This window comes from Podarcis muralis, chromosome 8 (assembly GCF_964188315.1).
Source record: "Podarcis muralis chromosome 8, rPodMur119.hap1.1, whole genome shotgun sequence".
NCBI lineage: Eukaryota > Metazoa > Chordata > Lepidosauria > Squamata > Lacertidae > Podarcis > Podarcis muralis.
In genome coordinates, this window is record NC_135662.1 from 17025115 (window position 1) to 17051522 (window position 26408).

At 43.0% G+C, this 26408-nt stretch overlaps 1 protein-coding gene across 1 annotated transcript in view; it reads left to right on the plus strand.

Annotated features, from left to right (window-relative positions):
* EIF3H (eukaryotic translation initiation factor 3 subunit H) overlaps window positions 1-26408 on the plus strand; it is a 71319-nt gene that overhangs the window by 35690 nt on the left and 9221 nt on the right. The window contains exons 3-4 of the mRNA XM_028736257.2: window positions 20577-20744; window positions 23368-23467. Of these exons, the coding sequence (XP_028592090.1) occupies window positions 20577-20744; window positions 23368-23467 (268 nt within the window). The remainder of the gene's footprint in view (window positions 1-20576; window positions 20745-23367; window positions 23468-26408) is intronic.

The window sequence follows — 26408 nt, forward strand, 5'->3', positions numbered from 1 at the left end:
GCGTGCATGGAAGGAGCTCTTAGAAATAGCCCTAGGGCCTGCCATGGCTCCTTGCCCTTCCACATGAGTAGCAGGGGAAAAAGAGATTATGCAAAATAAGAGTACGAATGTGCAGATTTCACTTGGTTTGAATAAACTCACAGTTTCTCTTGGTACAGGATTGTGATGCCCTCAGACCATTCTGTTAAGGAATTCTATTAAGGAATTATTTCTGTTGATTTTTTGACCACGGTACATGAGACAAAACGTGGCTGGTTTTATGACGTTTTAAAAAAATGCAGGGGGAAACGTAATTTCCTAATTCTGTGAAAAAGATTTGCCCATCATATGTGTTTGGGCATTCTATTTTTGTGGATCTGTGTTCCTGATAATGGCTCTGCTATCTTCAGTGGGGGTGACAGAATTGGGGGGGGGGGCATTTGTAATGGAGAAAGTATGAAAAATATATGTTAATCACAATGCAGTTAAGATATTGGAACAGTTCAATCTGAATATCAACTACCTCTCTAAAATCCCCAAGTCTTTTTAAAAATGTGTTGCCTTCAGTATACATGCCAGCCTTTCCTTTTGGGTTTATCCTTATAGGAAGAGATGAGCGGAAGAGAGAATCTGCAATTAATAGATGGAGCCTGCCAAAATCCGGTGTTGACCTTCAGCTTGCTAAACTGTAGGAGTTGGAGAGGAGGGAAATGAACGGAACTTTCCCTCTAGATCCTGCAGACTTGACAAGACTGATAATTGGTGTTAATCGTTCCATTTGGCCATTGCTGCATCCTCCCAGGAGAATGTTCTCCTTGTTTCTTAATAAGCAACGATGCAGATCAGGCCGCCAAGCATAACCATCAGGTTGCATATTCAAGCGGCTCTAATTTTGCACACACTTTCAGTGTGAGGCTGCCCTGCCCTACTCTCGTTATCGCCTCATCCACCTTCTCTCTCAATAAGGATGCAAGATGTGTTTTAAATGCAACTGCTTCTTAAAGGAAGGACTTCTTAAAGGAGATACAAAGCTCGCCTTTCATTAATGGAGCCTTAACCCTGGAATAAGTAGTTCAGGCATTGGGTCAGGAAGGAAGAATTGCAAGCCAAAGGTGAACTGATCCTTAGATGGCTAAAAGGTCCTGCCCCTTTTCAGGGAGATAACCAAGGAATACAAAACTACATACATTCTCCTCCCCAAACCTCATTTCTTACATCTGTTTTGCTAATAGCAGTTACTCATAAAAGCTCTGTGAGGTCTCCGTTTTCACTAATGTGATGTAGAGCAGGTGCCTGCCAAAGTGGTGTTGGACTACAACTCCCATAATCTCTGACCATTGGCCATTGTGGTGGGGGCTGGTGGGAGTTGGAGTCCGGCAAAATGTGCAGGACACCATGTTGGCAACCACTGATGTTTAACAGTGCAGTGTACAAGCTGTGATTTTAAAAAATCACAAAAGTAGAGCAATCCGTTATGCAATTGAGCTGGGCTTTTGAGGCCCTTGGCAATGTGCTGCAACTTTGGAGGCAAATTCCCACCTCCCTCAAAGCACAGGGGTGGGAGGGAAGGCAGGGGGGTGTTCCTGACCCCACAGCCCATTTTAGATGTGTGAGGTCGAGAAGAAGGCCCCTATTCTTGCATAGGGACAAGGTCTTGGTAATTATCTATTTTCAGTTGTCCGTCAAGGCCAGCCAGAATTTGTTGACCCTTATTTTTGCGATAATGGGCAAATCCTCTTATGCGAGGATTTCCATTTGCAAAGTGGCACCCAGGTCCTTTTCGGACTGTGTTTGATTTGCATTCATTTTTCATTATTAAAATGGTACTGATGCATCTCATTTTGAGTGCTCAGTTAATTTGTCACAGAAGATAACTGACTCTGCTAGCCATAAAATTTGTTTTATTGCCGATACATTTAAACACTTCTGATTAACTTTTATTGGGGTCATTTTATTAAATTTAATGCCTCCAAATACCATTCTGAATAGAGAATTAGCTGTTTTTGATTTCCACAAGCATATTAAATGCCTATCTAGGGGGATGATCCTGGTGATCTGTGTGTTTGAAATCGCATGTAGGAGTTGCAAGAGGGGGAGACTGTAGTTTGCTACTTAAATAAAAGTACTGTGTTGAAAGGAAACTTGGGTAAAGGGATAATGAGGACCTTTTGGACTGTGTGATGGGATATACTCGTAAAAATGGAATATTGAGACATTATTACTGCAAATTGCAGCCAGTAGTAGCTGGGGTTATGTGCTGGTGCAAGAGCATCAGAGAAGCTCAAATTCTGCCCAGAGAGAGAAGTGTAGCAGCACTGATAAGCTATTTAGCGTAGAGGACAATGATGCACTTAAGAAATCAGGAAATGGTACTTAACTAAGAACATAAGAAGAGTTTGCTGGATTAGGCCAGTGGCCCATCTAGTCCAGCATCCTGTTCTCACAGTGGTTAGCCATTTGCCCATGAGAAACCTTGCGAGCAGAACCTGAGTGAAGAGCGCTCTCTGCACCCGAGATTCTCAGTGACATGTATTCAAGAGGCATTCAACCTACAAAAGTGGTGGCAGAACTTAAGTCATTGATAGCCTAGCTCAGGGTAGCCCAATGTTTCATACCACACACGGTCCTCGTGTTGGGTGTTGTGAGAAATAAACTTCTAGGGACATTGGCTAGGCTTCTTTTCAGCTGAGTCCATAAGCACGTTCCCACTGCTTCTGGAACACTGTTTGCATGGCATGATCCAGAGTTTTTGCTTTGCCGTAGGAAACGATGATGATCTTTTGGCAGTTCTCAAACAGGCATACAGTGGTACCTCGGTTTTCAAACGTCTCCATTGACAAACATTTTGGCTTTCGAACGCCACAAACCCGGAAGTAAATGCTTTGGTTTTTGAACATGCCTTGGAAGTTGAATATGCCACGCAGCTTCCGCCGAGTGCAAGATCCTGAGCCCTAGCTGTCGGCTATTGAGTTTTTGGTTTTCAAACATTTCAGAACTCGAACAGTCTTCCGGAACAGATTACGTTTGAAAACCAAGGTACCGCTGTATGTGGTCTTGCACTTGGGAGACCCCTGCTATTCTCCCACACCCCCTTCCTCACAAAAAGTTTCTTTCACAAACTCAGGCACCTTCCAGAACATTATATTACACTGCACAAATAACCATAGACAGCTTGTCCACCTCCCCACGGGTGCTTCAGACATAAGCCTCCTTTGGATCCCAGCCACATGCCTGATGTAAAATGAAATACGATTATATTTACCTCCAATGTATTATGCCTCCAAAATTCAGAAGTAATTCTAAACTTTCGGGCACACAGGGAATGGGTGTTGAATTGGGATAAGTAATGAGCAGCAGAGGAAGATGTATAGTGGCTGCCTTGGAAAGCACACAAGGAGCAAAACGGGATACCTGAAGCCCTGCCGTTCTTATTTTGGTTTGAGCCTTCACCAGTCGTTGCCTTGCTTGGAAATCAAGGTGCAGAAAGCTCTGCAAGATACCATATGTTGCTTTTTCTTGCAAACCTTGATTGTCTCAGGGTAGCAGCTATTGTTACGTTTTGTGCATTTAACAAAGTGTGTGCTCGCACGCACACACACAAAGTTCAGAATACTTTGTTGGTAGCTCAGAAAGTTCGGAATGATAATATTAAAGGTCAAGCTTTACCCTGCTCTTGTTTTGAGAAGTCGGACGAGCTCAGGAGCAGTAAATCCATAACACTGTTCTCTCCTCATAGAAGGCTTTTAACTACAAAGAGAAATCTCTAAAAAGGGGAGGTCTATGCGTTTCACATGCTACTGGACTGGAGATGAACTTTTCTTTAGTCCCAAATAATTCAATATGCATAGATTTTAATGACTGCATTTTTATGCTCTTGTCTGGGAATTTATTAACTTAGAATAACTCTTTCTGCACAATTGCTAATGTCAATTAGCATTCCTGCTTCACCCATAACGATTCCTTGAAATGAATAATTGAAATATCTCCCCTCCCCTTGGGGGGGATATAGGGTTCTTCATGCTAATGTTTCAGTAGTTTGGGGGCAGTCTGCAGCAATAATTTAGGAATGTTCGTCAGCATTAGCATCCAGTAAATCTCTTTATTTTAGGGTGGGTTAGAAGGGCTTGTTGTTTGAGGGTGTTCATGTCTGTGGGAAGGAGGCCTGAGTTTGAGGTAATGGCCCCGCAATTTGGATTCTATCCCCAGGTGGTTAGTGTGCGGCTTTTGTAGGAATGTGCGCAGAAGCTCAGCTGTGTGGCTGATACTGGAGACGTACAGGTGGAAACGAAGGTAACTAGTAATAAATCAGGAGAACCAGATGGCATTGATCCAAGTTAATAAGGAACAAAAGAAATAAAAGCGGCTGAATTGCTAACAATGTGTAATTTATTACTGAGAGCGCCACTGTGCCAGAGCCTTGAAAAATGGTAGCTTGTACTGTAATCTCTTGAGAAGAAATGTGCTAAGAAAAATAGGCTGGTAGCCCTTAATTTGACTTGAGGGAAAACACAGATAATTTTACAAAACCGAAATATGTTCCCTATATAGGCGAGTGTGAGAAATATTTTTAAAAGACCCCATTTGAGGTTTTAAGAGATTTGCAAACTACAGGGCATTCTGGAACGAGACCGGATCCAACGAAACAGGTTTACAGTTTGGTTGGATTACCAGCAAGTGGATTAGGGAACCATTGAGGGTACTTTCTTGCAACTTAGAATTTATGTCTTTCTCGGTGTAGTGCTAAAGAAGCAGAATGGATCGGTAACGTTAAAAAGCACAGCAAACCTTTGAAACAGATGTCTGGTAAAGCCAATATACCCATCACCCCTCTAGGAACAATACAAACCAAGAAACGGCACTTGTACGGTGTTCTTCATGTCTCGCTAAAAGGAATTTAACTCCCATGCACCTTTCCTCTTGGATGCCGATATTCATGGCGTTTCTAAACTACCAACATTCCATTTACCCAGGCAGTCCTCGGGATCACTCACTGGGGATTCCCAGCACTTTCGCTAAACTACTAATCCCAGAATCATCTGGGAAGAAAGCCACAACAAAAGTTATCTATAATTAATTGTTTTTATTATTAAACTTATCACCCGCCATTCACCAGCATGTCCCAAAGTGGATTGCAGCAATTTACAATTCAATATTAAAAAGAATTAAAACAAATTATCACGGGGGTGGGTGGGTGAATAATTTCAAAAGGGAGAATGAGATCCAATGTAGCATCTGCCTCCTTTCCTCCCCCCCCCCCTGCAGCCCCCTACACACCCTCTATATCTGCTCTGGTGAGTTGGGGGCAGTGTTACAAACTCGTATATAAGCTAGGTGCCAAATGGCACCTTAAACCAAGGTTACAGTCGCCATAGCAGAATGTCTGTTCGCCGGGGGTTGGTCTAGTTGACCCTCAGGGTCCCTTCCAGCTCTACAATTCTACGATTCTTTGATCTCAGCTGCATTGCTTGACTGTAGCTTGCTCTTATAACAATTCAGTAGTCCCAGTATGCGAGAAGGAGAAACACACACACAGTGGAAATGGAAATGGAGTGAAATACGGACTAAGGCAGAAGTTTTTTATACTGTGGTCTGTGAGTTCCATTTGGGAGTCCTGTGGAAAGGCTGCAGCACAATCAAATACAGTGGTACCTCAGGTTACAAACGCTTTGGGCTACAAACACTTAGGGTTGCAAACTCTGCTAACCTGGAAGTAGTACCTCGGGTTGTGAACTTTGCCCCAGGATGAGAACAGAAATCGTGCGCTGGCCGCACAGCGGCTGCGGGAGGCCCCATTAGCGAAAGCGCGCCTCAGGTTAAGAACAGTTTCGGGTTAAGAACGGGCCTCCGGAACGAATTAAGTTCTTAACCTGAGGTACCACTGTATATCCAATCTCAGCCCTGCACTTGCTTTCCTTGATGTGATGATGGAGCCTTAAGATGCCCAGCAAGGGGTCTGTGGTTCGCGTGGCAGCGCAGAAGCACAAGACATGCGTTCCTCTCCTGCGTGTGAGTCACTTGGCTCAGTGGAGAGATGTCAGTCGCCAGCCTGGCACCCAGACATCTCCACGTAGTTGCAATTGAACCTGCGCCAGTAGCAAAATGCGCATGGGGAATTTCTTTCTTTTCTTTTTTTAAATAATTTTTTAGTGGAAATTTTATTTACAACATAACTCAAATCCCCCCCCCCCAGAAATCCACCCCCATCAGACACAAACATAATCCAGAAACAGGAAAAAAGAAGTCTTTTATTTGGTTGTTTGTATTGTTGTTTATTATGCTTGTTGTAGGGGACGCAGGGGGCGCTGTGGGTAAAACCTCAGTGCCTAGGACTTGCCGATCGCATGGTCGGCAGTTCGAATCCCCGCGGCGGGGTGAGCTCCCGTCTTTCGGTCCCAGCTCCTGACCACCTAGCAGTTCGAAAGCACCCCTAAGTGCAAGTAGATAAATAGGTACTGCTTTATAGTGGGAAGGTAAACGGCGTTTCCGTGTGCTGCGCTGGTGCTGGCTCGCCAGATGCAGCTTGTCACGCTGGCCACGTGACCCGGAAGTGTCTGCGGACAGCGCTGGCTCCCGGCCTCTTGAGCGAGATGGGCGCACAACCCTAGAGTCGGACACGACTGGCCCGTACGGGCAGGGCTACCTTTACCTTTACCTTATGCTTGTTGTTTGTTATGTTTGCGCCTGGGGAATTTCAAACACTGGTTGGGGGACCCTCTGGAGTTGATTTTGTAGGGGACCAAGGGGGGGGGGGGGAGAAGAGAAACTGGAAATCCTGGTCAGTTGGGTTCCCACTGGGCAAACAGGAAAGGTTGGGGGTTGCTTTATAATTTCATTTGTGCCTTTAGGTGGAATGCATCACATGTGCATCGTTGAGTAAACTGTAACATCACAGATCACTGTGGGACTGTTCTCATGCTTGCCAACATGCAATGGGGTGGTGGGCTTGTGACTTTTCCACCCACACATATATATAGTTAGGGCTGAGCTCAGCAGTGTTCACGCTGCCCAGCCCCTTTGAATCTGCTGTTTCCTTTTAGGTAGCAAGAGATTGGTTGGAATCGTGCACATCAGTCGCCCAGGTCATACGTGGGTGGGTGTTTGTGTGTGTGGAGGCAGCATGCAATCCTAAGGTGCAAGGGAGACTTGACAGAGTCATTTAGGAACAGAAAACTAGTGGTAAAGCTTTGTACTTGCATTTTAGAACAGCTTACTTGAAGGACCACTTGTCTCAGTATGCACCTACTCAAGCATTAAGATGTTCCATGCAGGGAAGAAGAGGAGTTTGGATTTGATATCCTGCTTTATCACTACCCTAAGGAGACTCGAAGCGGCTAATAATCTCCTTTCCCTTCCTTCCTACACAACACTCTGTGAGGTGAGTGAGGCTGAGAGACTTCAGAGAAGTGTGACTAGCCCAAGGTCACCCAGCAGCTGCATGTGGAAGAGCAGAGACGTGAACCTGGTTCACCAGATTACGAGTCCACTGCTCTTAACCACTACACCACACTGTGGGTGCGTCTACCATCTGAGCTGAGCTTGTATTCCAAAGAGAGGGCCTTCTCTTTGGTGGCCCCCACCTTGTGGAAGACTGTCCCCAGAAAGGTTTGCCTGGAGACTTTGTCTTGTGGCACTCGGAAAAGACCATGCTAGTGTTTGTCTTTTTTTAGATACAGTCTTAGTCCTGTTCCTTTTGCCAGCTTGTTGCCCTTTATTTTGAGTACGTTTTGTTTGTATTCTGCATTTTCATTGTAAATGAATTTAATCGCAGTCCCCCTGGGAACATGTTTGCAAGGTGGCACGATGATACCTGATGCCAACGTGCGTGCATGGGAGCTCCCTCTGCTTCCATCTGCTATTTTGCATTGGCGGTGAAACTGATGCTTCCCGGTGTGCTGCTGTTAGCAGTTGTCGCTGCCAAAGAGATACAAATACAGATGCTAAGTGGGTAGAGGAGCTGCGTTGCCAGATTGGCATTTCAAAGCTAAGGAAGGCTGTACCACTCTGCTCATTGGACCTGCGGTCTTTAATGGGTGTATCAGTCATATTGAGTAACAGTGCAGATCTTTTTAAAACGCATACACGCTTTCTGAAATAAGAACTGCTCGCAGGAAAATTCGGGGCAGGCCCCACAGCAAAGTGTAGCAGTTCCTAGGTTAAGCCTGTAACCCTATACACATTTACCTGGGAGTAAGGTCCAAGGGACGCGGGTGGCGCTGTGGGTTAAACCACAGAGCCTAGGACTTGCTGATCAGAAGGTCGGTGGTTCGAATCCCCGCGACGCGGTGAGCTCCCGTTGCTTGGTCCCAGCTCCTGCCAACCTAGCAGTTCGAAAGCACCTCAGAGTGCAAGTAGATAAATAGGTACCGCTCCGGCGGGAAGGTAAATGGCGTTTCCGTGCGCTGCTCTGGTTTCGCCAGAAGCGGCTTAGTCATGCTGGCCACATGACCCAGAAGCTGTATGCTGGCTCCCTCGGCCAATAAAGCAAGATGAGCGCCGCAACCCCAGAGTTGGTCATGACTGGACCTAATGGTCAGGGGCCCCTTTACCTTTAAGGCCCATTGAACTGAGTGGGGCTTGCTTCTGAATATTACTTCATTTATGAATCGCGTCCCATGAAGCATCCTGATGCAATTTGCACTACAGTGAAAGCATACAACACCTTTAAAACAATTGCATCTATACGCCGTTCTTAAAAATAATGATGTATAAACACAGTTTAATATGATAGCACATGTATAGCATCAATTCAATTCCAGCACAGCAGGGCTAGGGAACCTGTGACGTCTCTGGATGTTGCCGAACCACATCTTCCATCATCCCCAATGGTTGGCTTGGCTGGCTGAGGCTGATGGTAGTTGTAGTCCAACAACATCTGGAAGACCAAAGGTCCCCCAGCCTTGCAATGCAGATAACAACTGGGATAAATATCTCGCATTTAGTAATCACACAATTGGCTATAAACACTGGTTTTAACAGTCGTAAAACAATAAACTCACAGCTGCAACAACTCCACTAACATTTATTTCTTGCTTTCCTTCGCCTTTCAATAGGCTAATTTAGTACTCATTTTCCAATTAGCCTGTATTCTTACAAGGCAACTCTCCTCCCGCCCCCGTGCTCAATACTGTCCAAGTGGCTGAGCATGTGAGAAGATGGAATATTTTATATCCTATATATGTTTTTGAACTTCCTATTGATTTCCGCTCCATCAGAGAAGTGATCTTTCACAGCTGTTTGAAAATGCAAGTGTGCGTTCCCTTCTTTGCTTGCTTTTTAAAATATATATTCCCTTCTTTGCTTGCTTTTTAAAATATATACTGCATTTTCCCATGTATATGACACCCCCTATTTTGGGGGACTCCAAATTAGGAATATATATATATATATATATCTTTGTAGCACTACAGGGCCTTTTTTCAGCTACAAGATTCACAGCAGTTTGTTGCCTGTAACCACTTTCTTCAGTTTATAGCAAGGAATATTAAAAATTCAGCAATGCATTGTTAATACTTAAGCATTCTCTCAAAAGATCTTGAGGAATAGCTTGGCTTATTTTGTATTGGCTTGGCAATGCTGTCAAGTTCAAAACATTAAGTGGTGGGTGGTTGTTTTTGGGTTCCCTTCGTTTAGTTTATGAAAGTTGGTGCCTTGGACCTAACAATCTAAATTTAAAAATGTGGCTCTTAACTATATTCAAAAGAGCATATTAAGAAACATTTGTTAAATTGCTCATCGACATTACACAAAGCACCTTCCTCCTCTTTTAGTTACTTTGAATGTCTAAAAAACAAAAAACCTAAGATGAAGGGCCCTGTTAATATATTTCATCTGAAGGGGAAAATGGTTGATTGTTTCAATGATGGGAGGGCACTTTAAATCTGGGGTCGTCTTTTTATTCTTCTTGTTCTTCAGAATTATGAACAAATCTTACAGCTGTAGAGCATAGAAATTAAATATAGTAGCAGCTGGGAACCCCGAGCTTATGACATGTTTTGCCAGATGTTCGTTTTTCTTTAGGTAGCATCCTAGTGTTAAATTGTGTGTACATGTGTGCGCGAGGGGTAATGGCTGTTGTTTCTTAAACCCATCGAAAATGCTGTTCACAGGCATGGCAGTGCGAGGAAATTGTACCCTGCTAAAAGCAAAAACTCCCTGCTGTGCTAAAATTAGGTGCTGCTCGTAAAGAACATTGAAAATAAAATTAGATATTAAGTTAGAAAACTTCTTTTGCTCTTGAGCAGTGATAATATTATGAATAGCAGTTGCTCTCTTTTTTTGAAGTCTTTACTTAGATGTCTCCAATCTCCTCCTTGTGATGTTGCAAAAGCTGCACAGTTTAAAACCCTGCTGTGCAAATATAGATCCTGTAAAAGTTTTCTCTGCCTTTGTGTACTGTCATGGTCGAATTAAACGTGACCCCTTTCTTTTTCAGCAGTTTCCCAGCCTCTTGAAAACCTCCCTTGCAGTGCTTTTTGAGACTTGCAGGAAGGAAGGCATTTTCCCTCCCCACCACCTGTTTTTACAGCTCAGAAGGGTTCGGGTCTGGCTTCTTGCCACAAACTGGGGTGCTTTCTTGCAGGTTCTATCACCCCTGATCATTGGCCATGGTGGCTGAGCCTGTTTGGAATTGGGATCCAAAATCTGGAGTCTCCATTCCAGTTTTATTCCTGTATAGTCCATGACATGGGGCTGGGGGGTTCTGGAAAGTAGGGGGGAAATCTGTATTTTGAACCGTAATGCAATTTTTCCAATAGAGTTGCTTGCTTTGTTGTCTATCAAGGGTGGGGAGCCCTTTCAGCGCTGTGGACCAGATCCTTATTTAGGATCGGTTTCACAGACCAAAGTTGGCAGGCCCACTCGCCCGTCAATCACATGGCACCACATGATTGAAGGGTGTGTTTTCCAGCCCACCTGTGCAGATCCATTGTCTGAAGTTCTAACTAGGGGACCATACTGCAAGGAACATTGTCAGCCCCAGTTCTGCGCTTTAGCTGGCCCAAGTAGGACCAATTCAGCCAGCTAGCCCTGGGGATTATCTTTTTTTTTTAATGCATAATTTTTTATTGGTTTATACAAAAACATAATACAAAAATTCAATATGTTATTTTCACAGATTTTTAACTTTGACTTCCTTCAGCCTCTCCACAAATCATCCATAACCGTTTTTTATCAAGTTTCGCATTTCCTATTTTATATTGACATTAATCACCTCTCTTCTTCCATTTCTCTTTAGACAATACTCTTATCTTTCACAGAACTCCTTTAAAGCCCACTAGCGTTATCTGTCCTTCACTTAGATTCTCCAGATAATCCGTGAATCTCCCCCAGTCATCAATGAACCTTTAGTCTTTTAAGTATCTGATTTTTCCTGTCATTTTATCCAACTCCGCGTACTCTAACAGTTTGGATCTCCACTCCTCAATTGTTGGCAGTTCCCCCTGTTTCCAGTATTGAGCTAACAAAACTCTTGCTGCCGTTGTTGCATACTGGAACAATTTACGGTCTTTCTCCTTTATCTCCCTTCCTACCAATCCCAACAGAAAAGACTCCGGTTTTTTTTCAAAGGTATATCTTAAAATTCTCTTGATTTCATTATATACCTTTTCCCAAAAATCTTTTACCTTTTGGCATTCCCACCACATATGGTAGAAGGACCCCTCCCTTTCCCTGCATTTCCAACATTTATCACAAGTTTTATACATTTTTGCCAATTTTGCAGGGGTCATATACCATCGGTAAAACATCTTCATTAAGTTCTCCTTCAACGTTATACAAGCTGTAAATTTGAGATGTTTTTTCCAGAGTTTTTCCCATTCTTCAAAGTATATATTGTGGCCGATATCTCTAGCCCAATGAATCATCACTGGGGATTATCTAATGCTTATTTCCCCTTAATTGATTTTTGATTTTTGATTTTTATTGTTATTCATGTTTTTATACTGTATTTTGTGCTGCTTTTACAATTAGGTTTTTCGGATTTGTTGTTGGCCGCCCTGAGCTCAGATTTTGAACCGGGAAGGGCGGGGTATAAATAAAAATGTATTATTTAGAAAGCTGTATGATGCCAGGTATAGGACAGCTGGGCGTGGCTTGCCCAAAGTTGCTGGCATGTGGGCCAAAGGTTCCTCAACCCTAATTTATACTAAAATTGGAATGAAACAGAGACCCTGTGCAAGCATGACCTGCAAATCTGTGAAGCACGTTTGGGAAAGGGCTTTAGCTCAGTGGCAGAATATGTGCTTTGAATACACAGGATTCTGCATTATACTGACAGACCATTGGTCCATCTATCTCAGTACTGTCTGCACTGACTGGCAGCAGCTGTCCAAGGTGAGATGTTCCCAGCCCTAACTGAAGATTCCAGAGATTAAGCCTGGGGCTTCCTGCATGTAAAGCAGATGCTGACCCACAGAGCTGTGGCGCAGATCCAGCTTCAATCCTTGCCATCTCCAGGAAAGAACCTCTTTGGCGACGCTGCAGAACTGCTACCAGTCTGGCTAGACAACACTAGGCTTGATGGACCAGTGACCTGACTAGCTATAAGGCAGCTTTCACTATTCTTGTGACTTTGTACTTCTAAGATACGTTAAGATTTTGTTCTTCCCAATTGTTGTATTAGTAAAGATGACACCATTTTGGTGGTGAGCCATCTCCTAAGCATGAACAACGAGTTTCCTTCCTGTCGTGCGTCACCATCTGTTGAATAAAATAGCATTTGAACAAAAGCTATATTTGTATTAGACTAGTGCAGTTCAATTCCCCCCCCTGTGAACAGCCATTACTTTACACAGAATTTTAAGTGTCTGCATTTCCTGCTATTGTAATGGCACATTTATAAATTCTAGATGCTTTCTGACAAATCATCTCTGAGACTGCTTATATGCAGACACAGAAATGAGTTATCCCATAGATCAAGCTAAGCCTTTCAACTCATTATTGCGACACTTAATACTAGGTTTATCTCCTTAGTCAGCTGAAGTCACATATGTGAGTTATTAGTGTCAGGTTCTACACTTAACGGATGAGCAAGGTCACCAATTTCCCCTGTTGTATGTCATTTTAGGCTTGATTAAGATGTTCTCTCATCACCTTCTTTCCGGTCTTTGGCATACAGCAGTCAACCCTGGAAGTTTTTAGGAGCCATAGTTTCCAAGTTTGGGTGTAGAGGAAACTATGGTTATGTTTCTTTTTTAAAAAAACAAGCCAGGATTTTAAGCCATGATGCAAAGTTGACTTGTTCAACCACATAACCACAGTTTCCTGATTTGTCTATACAGTAAACTGTGGTTAACAGAAGCTTATTGGATGGCTTTCTGTTTAGCAAGTAGAAAGGGAGGGAGAGACATCACAACACCAGCATGGACACAAGTCTTGTATATTTCTCATCTTAATCTGAGATAGCATGTTGGAATGTGCCCCCCCCCCAAACGTTTAAATCCCACCCTCCTCCAAGGAGGGCAACATATTTTGAATAAGGTTTATCCCCTACTATTCTCACAGTAACCCTTAAACATGACTAAGGAGAGTCTCATGATTGAACAGGCATATGAACCCAGTTCTCCCAAGGTCCAGTGCTGCAGATTTTTGTGTGGGTAATGCATCACCTTGCCAACAAAGGTCCATATAGTTAAAGCTATGGTTTTCCCAGTAGTGATATGGAAGTGAGAACTGGACCATAAAGAAGGCTGATCGCCAAAGAATTGATGCTTTTGGATTATGGTGCTGGAGGAGACTCTTGAGGGTCCCATGGACTGCAAGAAGATCAAACCTATCCATGTGATGATCTCTTTGCCAGCTATTATAAAACCTGGTATTTGGAGTCAAAATTCCAGCCTTTCTCTTTGGACCATGGAATGTACCTGAGTCTACACTACAACTTGGCGTGGCATTGCCTTTGATCTCATGGTCCAGGTGACTGCTATGTCTGGACATGCAATGGCTCTTTTTAATTTTGCTCTGAACACCTATGCTTGAACAGGAAAAAGACAAAATATTGCTATTTCACACTCTTGCAACTTTTGTGTTGACATCTGTGCTGGTCTTCAATCTTATAACTGTTCAGTGTGTTTTAATAAAGCACAGATTTACTAATTTTATCTGTTTGTTCATTAGAAAAGCAGAAACAAAGGCTTAAACTTAGAGAATGGACATTGCTGTCAGTAGGCTATAGTAAAAGTATGTTGTACAGTATTAAGGATCAAAGGTGAGTTGGCAGTATGTGGCAAAGCATGCAATTTTGTCAATATTTGGCGAATTAGATCAAGGCAGATAAATCTTGCCATGGGTGGACATGCATTGAAATTGTATGTTTTTGCTGGATAGAAGTCTTGATGGCTTTTGGAATCTATCCAGTGGAATATGTGCAATCAGCACTTCAGGTACTCAGTCTCAGTTGCCATTCCTTAACCACTACTGAACTGCAGCTTAGAATCTGGCAGACAATTTCTATATACTCTCAGGACAGTATACTATTTAACTCCCCGTCCTTAAAAAAAGAAGCCATCTTTTACACATTTTGGATTTTTGTTTCTAGGAAGAGAGTAGCAGAAATGAAAGTAACCCTCTTAATAGATCTTAGTACGGTATGGTTATTCCCCCACCTTGTGGAAATTTTGCATGCCTTGCCATGATGCCGCATTTTACCCCCCCTTTTTTGGGGGGGGTAAAAAAGGTGATAGTCTGTAATCTGGAAAGAATCTACACCCCCCTGGAGCTGAGAACAGAATTGGCAAGCCAATCCTAGCTTTCCTTTAAAACTAAAATAAAGAAAATATTTTTCATTTGAGTAAAATCTTGCTTAGTTCCTCTACCCCCGTTTGCTTCCTTGTTGGGGGTTCTGTGTAATTAACTACTTAAAAAAATTCTTTCAAGGGCACGATGAAATGTCTAGCCAAAGTAGGGCAACCACCATTTTCAGTCGGAGAGTTAACTCTATGCTTTACACTGTCCCATTGATATCAATAGGCCTCCGAGTACTTAACTTGAGTTGGATTGCAGTTTAGCACATTATTTAACTCACGAAGCAGAAGAGATATTCTTTTGAGAAAATTACCATACGGGTTATTTTTACACATACTGACATTCTCTGTACTCTTAAGAACCGAAGCTCACAGATTAACAACAGCAAATTCGTCTTTTATCACCAAATGTACACCCGGGAAGCTGCAACCAATATCAGTTCACTGACAACTGTATAATACATAGGTTTACCCATACTGTTGACACATCCATCCTTTTATATTACAAAATATATTACGGGCCTTGCTTGGTATTTGTTTCCTCATTGCTTTATGACCTCCTTCGTTTTCAGAAAAGCTCAAAGCAAAGAATAATAAGCACCACAGTTGTGGCACTCTCTTTTAGTTAACATTTGCGTGGCGTCTTCCGTCCTGGCATTCAAGAAACTTTTAAAACTTACCCTTTTTACAGAGAGTTGAGGGCTGCAGTTCTTTGACTCCTTGGGACAGCATTCCAGGGGCTGTAGGATGCATCAGATCTCCCCCTCTGACGTCACGTATGCTGATGGCCTAAAATAAAAAGCCAAGGAAACCAGCTCTATAGAACTTGCTGGTTTGGTTGCTTAGACACACTCCTTCCCATAGGTGACTGTGTACAAGTCTGGTGCCACACACAGGTCTAGACAGATGGATTATTACTAGGAAAGTCTAGAAATAGGGAGATTTCCGCATCTTTCACCTAAAAGGAGGCAAACGAAACACACACTGAAATCAATTGTACCTGATCCTTCAGACCTCCAGTTATCTTGAAGCTTCTTATAAGGCCTTTCCTTCAAACTCTTGAGCCCATATGGCCCTGATTCATTACTTTCTGAATAACCTTCTGAATACACCCATCCTAATCCTAAATGCATTTATTTGGAAGTAAATCCTATTCATTTTTACTGAAGCATGTTTCTAGGAATCTACTGAGGACTGAATGCATCTGTAGAGAAGCTACACCTGTGGATTTTAGTTCTCTGGAGCAGTCCGAACATAACTGGGACTAGAATTTAGGGGCTAGATAGAAGCTAGTAGGTTGATTGCGTACATCTTCTCGTGTGATTTCTCCTTCCCATCTTCCAGTGTTACATGTGATTATTAAAAACTAGCCTAGCTATGATCATATACACTGATTAAGACTTTATTCTTAATCCATGTAAATGGGGACATCAGGAATTTTGATGTGGGCTGAGGGACGGTATTCATGATTTGGTGATCCCAAACCTTGGCTTCATTGCTATATCCAAACTGGACATCCCTGTGTTTTCTCAAATCAGTAAACTGTGAAAATCAAAAGGATTAAATTGTTGGTGGAAAGCATCTTTCTCGCCCAGGCTTTGGCTGTATTCAGACATAATGTTAAGCCATTGTTTAGAAAATTGAAAATGCTTTTTCCTGGGCATGCCCGTTTCCCCATTTTAGGTAAACCCCAGTTTAGCATGTTGTTTGAGCTCAAGTTGTGGTGAATATTAGCTATAGTAGGTGGAGACAAGCCAGTTTTATAAACTGTGGCATTAAGTTAGTTTAACACGAGTTATGATGAACCACAGTTTATCTGGGCTCAGGCTATGGTTTTGATTAACCAGAACTGTCCAAACTCTTCTCTGAGGCCACAGCAGAAAAAGGAAGGGGGAATCTGAAAGCCTGAGAGCGCAAGACTTGTTTACTAAAGTTAATGTTTCATCCAAACCAACGTTTGGAAACAGTGGGAAATATTTGCACGCTAGTTTCAAAATTAAAGGGCTAACAATTGAAAACACACACAGTCCCTGCCATTCTTTTCTAAGTGCCTTTACTTAAAAATGAAAATTTGAAATGAAAGCAGAATTAAAGATGAACAAGCTCTGTTTTTGATGTATTGCAGATTTTTAATTTTAAAAACATTTTCTCAATTACAGGTCTACATTTAACATAGGTTAATATTTTACATATTTAACAAAGGGGAAAATGGTACTGATCTAGCACACAGATACTCAGCCTTCATATTCCTCTGCAAATAGTTTAAAAATGTAATTTAGCCTTTTGGAAATGTGTGTGTGTATGTGTGAATATTATATGAAAGTATATTAATTGTCTCCATTCTCCAACTGGAGCCTGCTTGTGTGAGGAAGAAGCTGAAGGCCTTTACCACACATTTTAGCTTCTGTTGTTGACTTAATTATTAACACTGCAAAGTAAATTCCAGTTTGAGGGAAGACTTGGCCACTGAGAGAACTGATTTTATTGTCACCACCTTGAAACAATGAAATTAGCACCATTTCTTCACAGACATGTTGTTGCACTTAAAAACCAGTCATAAATAAGAGGACAGCATGCCCCCCATCTTTTAAAAAGCATGCCACTGATCAGTGGGTTGAATGCTAGGACTGGAGGCGAGAAAGGTCCAAATTGTTGCTTAGACATGCCAGTTTTAGAAATCATAGCTTTGTGAGGGAAGTAGGGGTCATCTAACAATTCTCAGCACCCTTAACAAACCATGGTTTCCAGAGTTATTGGGTGGGTGGGAGAGAAAGTGGGATAATACTGCTTTCAATGTGTGATACAGATGGTGCTACTCTCTGTATCTTGACCTTTCCTGAGTGTGTATGTGTGTCCCAGGTCTCTGTTACCTCTTTCATTTCCCCACAAAATATTAACTGCCTGTTTTAAATTGAGTTATTCACGCGCACCTTGATTTCTTCTTTCCAAGTTCCTTGTAGCGGTTAGGCCTCCTAAGTTTTGTGGAACAGGTTTGTGCAGGCTTCAGGCTTGTGGAAGCTATTTTGAAGTGTGCTCCCCCCCCCCCCCCAAATCCCATGACCTTCCAACCAGAGTCAGGTGCAAAAGACATAGGTCACACCAGCAGCATATTCAATGGGCATTTAATTTTAAAGCACATAACTTTACCTCTCACAAAGCTACAGTTCATTTGAATTTTTTTGGGGGGGGGAGTCATGTACTTTAAACGTATTGTGTGGGTCTGCCCATAGTACACAGAATAAAATAGCAGGATGCCTCTGAGCATATTCTGAGACACATAATTTCTGCCCCAGAATCCGATCCAGTCTGAACTCACTGTCCTTTCTTTCAAAGGTATGCACCTGGTTGGTTTTCTTCATGCCGGCAGGCTAATTGAGGTAGAAAAGGTTGTCTCATTGCCATCCCTAAACATTGGGGTGTTGGAAGGGGCCCCTTGCTGATATACTCCAGCTCAACCAGAGGTCTACCGGAGACCTACCACCCACCCACTCCTGTTGTAGAGGGCTTGGTTTCATTATTTATTTTCTGTTGTAAACACAGCTAAGGGTCAGCTTGGGAATCTGCCAGTGAGAAAAGCACCACTATATGTATCTAAGCATGTAAACAGTCCCAGATTGTATGCCCGTATTCCCAGTTCCCATCAGATGCAGCCAGCACAGCCAATGTGGTAGTTCTCCCACACTTGCTCTAACTCTATACTTTAATAAAGATTTCCCTGCTGAATATCTGTGTCCAGTACTAATTTGCACGAGGGCCCTCTGAAGTTAAGTATTTTTTAGTAGACACACGCTACTCAATGAAAACCACTGTCCTGCACTTTCAACACACGGCCAGTAGTGTCACTGTTTTCCCAGCGTCTTCCACAAGTTCCACTCACCTGGCCATGAGAACATTGGTTTCCTGTTGATGTGACTGCCCGCCCATTCCTATGCTTCTACAGTGGAACTTTGGTTCTCAAACGGCTTCGTTGATGAACAAATTGGCTCCCGAACGCCAAAACCTCGGAAGTAATTGTTACGGTTTTCGAATGTTTTTCGGAAGCCGAACTTACGATGCAGCTTCCGCTTGAGTGCAGGAAGCTCCTGCAGCCAATCGGAAGCCGCGCCTTGGTTTTCGAATGTTTCGGGAGTCGAACGGACTTCCAGAATGGATTAAGTTTGAGAACCAAGGTACCACTGTTCCTTGGTTAGATCTGATTAGCACAAATGTATGCACCCTGCACATATACTTTACAGGTACATCTTAAACAAGTTATCTACTGTGAATAAAACAAAATTGGCTTCATAGGGTTTCTTTGAAGGGAGGGAAAGACTGTTATCTCTGGGCAGTAGGAAATGGAACTTACGGCAGAATTGAAATGGGAATCCTGACCAGGGTTTGGACTAGAAATGGATGGATCACAAGGGTGGATTGTAGCGAGGTCAATTTAGATCCAAGCTGGACTGGAATGAGAATAGAAGCAGAGAGGGGGAAGATGCTGGACTTGAAAGAGAGTTGGGTTGGGCAGGCAGATATAACGGGCAAGGACACCAAGCTACACAAGAGTCATGGTGTTGCTGGGGTGAAAACACAGGCCTGACTTGGGAGCATATATAATAACTAGGTCAGATCAGGAGGCAGCAGTGGACTGTCTAGGATGCTGACTGGAACTAAGCATAGAGCTGGGAGAAAACTAAAGCAGCGAGAGGGACTAAGAAGCTGCCAAAAATTGCAGTGGTTAAAAACAGCAGCAGCCATGTAGGAAAAGGCAATATCCTATATTTCTGACATGTTCGGGAATGCGTACTTGAGGGAAGCTGTCATTTTTAACAGATGGGGAAGGCCGTTTGATTGGCACACTCTCACAATAGGAACTTGTCTAAAGCAGAGATGGAGAATCTTTGGTTTTCTAATGCTGTTGGGCTAAAACTCTCATCAGCTTCAGCTGGCCAGGCCAGTAGTCAGGGACTATGGGAGCTGTAGTCCAATGATGTTGGGAGGTGCCACAGGTTCTCCAGCCCTGATTTAAAGCGTTTTTAACCTGCTTTTTGGGTGGAAAAGGTTCCCAGAGCAGCGTAATATGACATAAATAACAAGTGAGGCGAGACATTCCCTGCCTTCGGGCTTATAATCTAAGAGGTGTGGCGCAAAAGGGAAAAAGGATGAGTGGGAAAGAGGAAAGTAGCACACTCTGGCAGGGTTTTGGTAACGACCTCCTTAAATGGAAGCCATCCTGGTCTAAACAGTGCTTGTGTCACAGTTGAGCAAGCCTCCCTGTGCTGCAGCCAGATGAAACGGTTTCTGCTAGGTGGCAGTTGAAGGAGCCTGAGGGGTTTGAACCTTCAGGGTTTGGTCCTTCAGCAGAGCCTAGGGAGATCGCCTGCTTCCCATCGCTGCAGTATTGTCTGCATTCTGACAGACAGCAGCTCACAAGACTCTTAGCAAAGGTCCGTCCCTCCCTCTTTCTTCTTGAACCTTTTAACAGGCTAGGCCAATGACCGGAGACGACAGGGGCAGAAGCTGAGATCTGCGAGCAAAACGTGTCCTCTACCACTGAGTTGCAGTTTATCCCTCAATATTGAGAGCAAAAACCCCCACTTCTTTTGCTAGATGTCTCATGTCAAGGCAGCAGACCTGCCCAAGCCTAATTCAAAAAAAGAGAGAGAGATGTTCGTCTTAAAAACATGCCAGGAATGAATAGAACGACTCTCTTCCTTCCTTCTCAATTGTGCAGTCTGGAGATGCTCCTGGTTCAAGTTCCTGCCCATTCTACCACCAGTAGCAAATCGCCTTTATTCGGTGCATTGTTCACCAACATTGGGTAATGCAAATCTGAGCTTCTCCTTTAAAGTGCTTGATTTTCTCTCTCTCTCCCTCCAGTTCAGTATCAGATGGAGATGATGAGGAGCCTCCGCCACGTCAACATCGACCATCTTCACGTCGGCTGGTACCAGTCCACCTACTATGGTTCCTTTGTCACCCGTGCCCTCCTGGACTCCCAGTTTAGCTACCAGCACGCCATTGAGGAATCTGTCGTTCTCATTTACGGTCAGTGTGCCGCTTCCTGTATTATTTTACACGCGCGCACCAATATTATTACGGCTATTTTTGCCTTCCCCCACCACCTCGCCTGCAAGAGCGGCCCTGGCAGGCTTTCTGCAAGTAAATACCAACCCTGTGTCTGCAGCAGCCTCAGCAGCAGCGAAGTCTAGACAGGGTTTCCTTCTCTCTGTTTATTTTTCTTGCTATCAGAGCCCTGATGTGTACGTTTTGGAATGCTGGGGTAGCTGCTTCATTTTTATCCCTCCGCCTCTCCCCTCCGTCGTGGAAGCGGCTGGTGGAACTCGACCAGATGTCTTAACAAACCCTGCTTGCTAGAGCGTCTGGCTCCGTACGTGACTGACCAATCATCCTGCAGCTTGCCAAGTATCCCCCCCCCCTTTCTTCCCCTCCTTTTTATGCATCTGACAGAAGCGTACAAAACCTGGCCTGTTCCGTAGCACAAAGATTTTTTTCTTTTCTGCCGGAGTTTTTTTTTTTAATGGCGTTTCCTCAAGCTCTCCAGACCAGATGTTCTGCGCTGTATCAGAACCGTAGGCAATTTAACAGCTTTATAGCCTTCCCCTCCCCAAACACTCACAGTTTTGCCATATCTGGCAGGCTCGCATATAGTTTCCAGCTGAGAAGCGAATGTAACGTCCTGAGTATCTGTCAGAAAAAATACTAATGAATACGATCAATCTTATGAGCTGCCCCAAAATTGTTTCAGTATGTTAACAATTGGATTACAGTAAAGAACAAGTTGTTAAAGTATACTTATACTGGCTGGAAACTTTGCATCATCAGATCTTGATGAATTTTCCACTTGTTTCAGTCTATTTTGGTTTTCGTTTTATCACTGATTGCTAAAGGTTTTACTATGTTCCGTTTCAGACAACACAAATGTTAACTTTTTTCCCCCCAAAAAAGTGAGTTTACTATTTGGCAAGCCTGCCTCGGCTGCTATCTTGCTACAGATGTTAAGCTCCTTGTCCAGAGATTAAATAGGTTTTTTTTATTCATACAGTTTTTCCACTCTTTGCGATAGCATGTGAGCATGAAAACTATGTACACATTAAAAAAAAAAAAATGAATGCAACTGGAAACAGTTACCTAAATAAATATTTTCCTAATAGAATACCAGGAGCTTGCCAGACCAGGTGCAGGTCTGAGGCCAGGACCCAGGAGGTCTATTCCATTGTCACTGTAAAGTAAGTCTAGTTTTTACAGAGGCAATAAACTGGTACCTGGCTTGTACCACTTCAAACTGCAGTAGGAGACTTTCATGGTTAAGAGTTCCTCCCATGCAATTTCCCCCAGCTCGCATGTTGGAAACTAGATGTCAGGGATAAATGTTCTGGCCCAGGTTTCTCCCTGACAGTGCTAAGTTTCTACATGCATGGACTAGTTTACGACAGAAGAGCATTTGGTCATGTAGCACACTTAACACACACCTTGTCCGAACTAGCCCAGGTTAAGACACAGCTTTATCACCTGGTAGGCCATACATTCAGTAATCTTGGGCTGAATACCATGTAGGAGCCATTCCAAGGAAGAAGTCTCTTATGTAGAGAAAGAGCATAAATTGTGGGGGGAAATCGTAAATATCCATGGATTGATATGGTGCTTTTGGCATTAGTTATTTTTTTTATAAAAAAACAAACTCAAAACTGTTGTGGCATTTTAGTAGCAGCATGTGAGGCATATGGAAGAGGCAGAAGTTATGCAAACCACAGATGTCTTTGCTTTCTGGCCACTGGGGAAGAAAAGACCCTATTCTGCTATCACCAAGAAACCATAAGACGCTGCCTTACACAGTGACAGGCTATGTGTGCATCTAGCCCAGTCTAATCAACCTCTCGCCATACACATCTCTCTTTCCCATCCTCTGCTACCTGTTCTTTTTAGCTGGAGATAACTTGGGCCAAACCTGGGCCCATCTGGGTGCAAAACAGATGAATTGTCACCCAGCATTGCCCATACAGTTGACAGGCCTGTCTTTGCAACTCTAAAGACTGGAATCCCCGCGGTATAGTCTGTGCACCTCATAACAGAATTGCAGCAAAGTCTTAGCTACAGCTGTATGGAGGTGCAGAACTTGGCATTCTGAGCCCAGGACACTGAGCCCAGTAACATTTCCCAGCAACAGATTTCTCCTGTCCAGCCACCATGAGAGGTTAAGGCTTAGAGCTGATTCTCCACCCCCCACCCCACCCCTATTGTGCACCAATTCCACTATTAAGATTCTTCCCTGAAGGAAGTCTACAGGAAATCTTCTTTTTTCATCATCCTCTTAATCTGGATTTTTATTTCATTTTATTTTGCTGATTACCTTGTTAAAGATTTGCGGATTTTGCAATTGTTCATTTGGAGGGATCTGTTTCCACTGTTAAACGTTTTTATTGATTGGTCTGCTGCTTTGAGTCTTTGGAAAAGACTTTGCATGGTGTGTTTGTATGCAGTTGGCATTACAATGTTCCTCAAAGTTGACTTTTAAAAAAAATCCTCTTTAGCAAAACTTTAGAAACATGTCTAAAAATGAAATGAAACCTGCCCGGGGGAAAGTGCTCAGATAAAAGTGCTGTTGATGAATATTTGGTATCTTTTGTGCTTTCCTCTTGTTCTTTCTCAGATCCTATAAAAACTGCCCACGGATACCTTTCCTTAAAAGCGTACAGGCTGACACCTAAATTGATGGAGGTTTGCAAAGAGAAGGATTTCTCTCCAGAAGCGTAAGTGTGAGGGGATGTTTTGGAATGTGGGTGGCGGGAAAAGGGAGCGAAGAGATGAAATCCCTCGCAGCAAAGCCCTGTAGCAGGCTCGGATGATGCATGTACTCTCTCAGTAGCTGCAAATAGTCGAGGCCTCCGCAGGTGAATAGGGTTAAAGAATGCAGCATTTACTTCGCCCCAGAAAGATGTGCTGCACTCTGTCATCCCAAACAGAAGATGAGCGTTAAAGGCAAACGAAATTGAGCAGGGAAGAGAGGAAATGAGATGCTCAGGGTTCTGAGCCTGAGTGCTGAGTTATGAAATCTTTGTGGCAGCAGTGTCTTCTCTTGTAACTGTTCCAACTTACAAGATCATGAACTGGTCTACATAGGTCCTTCTCCAGACAATTAGTCTTGAGCGTTCTCTCTGTATCTCCAGTTCTGGAAATACAGAGTGTATGCTCCCATTATCTCATATACTGATATCTTCTTTATCCAGTCATTAGGATGATATGGCTGTTTTCCATTTTGGACCAGAATGGTTCCATGACTGCAAATAGCCCACATCTTTTAAATAGCAACAATTTACCAGCGATTTTCAGATGTGGAGCCTCATTTGCCCTACAAAACACAAAGCATTTTAGCAGTGTGATTAGGAACAAAATGACAATTAGGACTAGGGAATCAGGCTCATTTTAGAGCCCCAGGTCAGTAAATCTGTTTGATTAGAAATGGGTTCTTCTGTTGTATTTTCTGTACATGTGGCATGTGTGAGAGAGTGATTATTAAATGCTTTTGGATTATTAATAAATCTGAATTGAATACTAGCCCTGTGCCAGAAATGGACGCGGAGCTTTTTCTGAATGGCTTAAACCCCAAAGAATCGTCCCTCCTTGTAGTCCTTCAGCCATCTCTGCAGAAAGCCAAGGGCAGTGTGTTTTGGATGGTTGCCTTTTGTTATTCAAGTAGAAAAAGGAGCCCGATGTTGGGGTCTATAACATGGGTGCAGAATCAGTGACTTTCGGATGTTGGGTTCCAGCTCCCATCTGGAAGATCTTGAGCCTCAAGACGGAGTGGGAGAAGGTTTAAGTTGGGACATTCTGCCAGATCTCAACCACTCGAAAGCTATTGAGAGCCGCTGTGGTGCAGTGGTTAGAGTGTTGGATCAGGACCAGACGTCAAATCCTCACTCAGCTATGAGGCTCACTGGGTGACCTTAGGCTAGTCACTCTCTCACACCCTGGCCCATTAGGCACGGTTATTGTGAGGTTAAAATGGAGATGGGGAGAACAATGGACATGACCTCCTTGGGGGAAAGGTGGGATATAAATGCAATCAATCAATCAATCAATCAATAAAATATAATATAATATAAATAAATGTAAAAATATATTGGACAGAAAGGGTAAAAGATTGCCTTTCTCAGGAGAGAGATTCTATCTCAGCATTCTCTCTCACAACCCCCTGCCCAAACAGCTGTCCTCCTCCTGATGTCAACCCATTTTGAGAACTTGAAACAGATTTCCCCACTTGAAAGAAAAACGTTGAAAAATAAACTATTCATATATATTTGTAAATATGCTTTCCAAAACATTTTCTCGTTGAGAGATGGTGTTTAATGGGCATTACAGAACACGTTCTTCTTATGATACTGCTTTTTATTATGTATTAGATTAAGAAGAATGCTGCATTTTCTTCGTTGTTTTTAAGTTGTTCAAAACGTCCAAAGGGATCTTTTTTTCTCTCAAAAGGAAACCCAATTACTATTCTGCCACACACACCCCCCCATCTTCAAATACACACTGATGGTTTTTGCAGTCTCTAAAAGGATGGAACCAACACTTCATTCTCCAATTTGTGAAACAAATATTTACACAGCACTCTGCCCACCTCCAAACCCAACAGATTGTCCTTTTCTTTCCTAGTCTCAAGAATTGTTTGAGTTAAAAATTAAATAGAAAAGTTGGGAAGATAATATAAGCAAAATGGCAAAGAATGGGGAGAAATAATCATTTTACCCTTTACCTTAAAATTTTGCAAAAGAAACCACCACCCTCCCAGAAAACATTTTCAGATATTGGCTAATCTTATTTTAGTTCATTCCAGTTGTGAGCCAGTTCCTGTGAAGCATCCTGAGCAATTTAACAATAAGCAAGTATGTAAAACCAGTTCATATATAAAAACAAATATACAGGTACAGGCTAGGATAAAAATCTCCACTTTGAAGGTCTTATGGAAAAAGAAAGGTGTTCAATAGGCTACAAAAAGACAGCAGAGATGGTGCCTCTCTGATTTGTAATTGGGTAGACTTCCAAGTAGATTCCAAGTAGACAGGAGCACACACAAAATTCCCCATTAAGGGGCTGGGCACCCACAAATTTCAGTGCCAGAGCCATGCACGCTGCATGGCACTCACAGACCCGGGCACCCACAGTATCAGGGCCAAGCTGACACTCCTTCCACCACCTGTTCCTTGGCCATAATACCTTGACCACAGTAGTCAAGATTGTCAGTGCATTGTACTCTAGGTGGGGGTCCCTTTGTGGTTTGTTCAGAAACTGCGGCTATTGCAGAAATCTGCAGCTCAATTACTGACAGGGTTAGATCCTGGCAGCACCTCACACCCCATGCTCCGAGATGTGCACTGGATGTTAATTTGCTACCCGACCAAGTTCATAAATTGGCACGTAAAGCCGGATTTGGATCAGCTTACCTGAAGGATTGCTTTGCTCTGTGTGTGGTCTGCTTGATCACTTGGATCTTTTACAGGTGCCACATGATGTTCATTCACTAACTACAAGCTGTTGGTCTTTTAGTGTGGCGGAACCTGTGTTTTAGAACTCTCCACCTATTGATATTAGACAGGCACCCTTGCTATATAATTTTTTTGGGCACCTGCTAGAAACTTTTTCCAATCCAGATTTTACTGGACCTTATTATAGCGTCTTGACTTTAAGCGTATA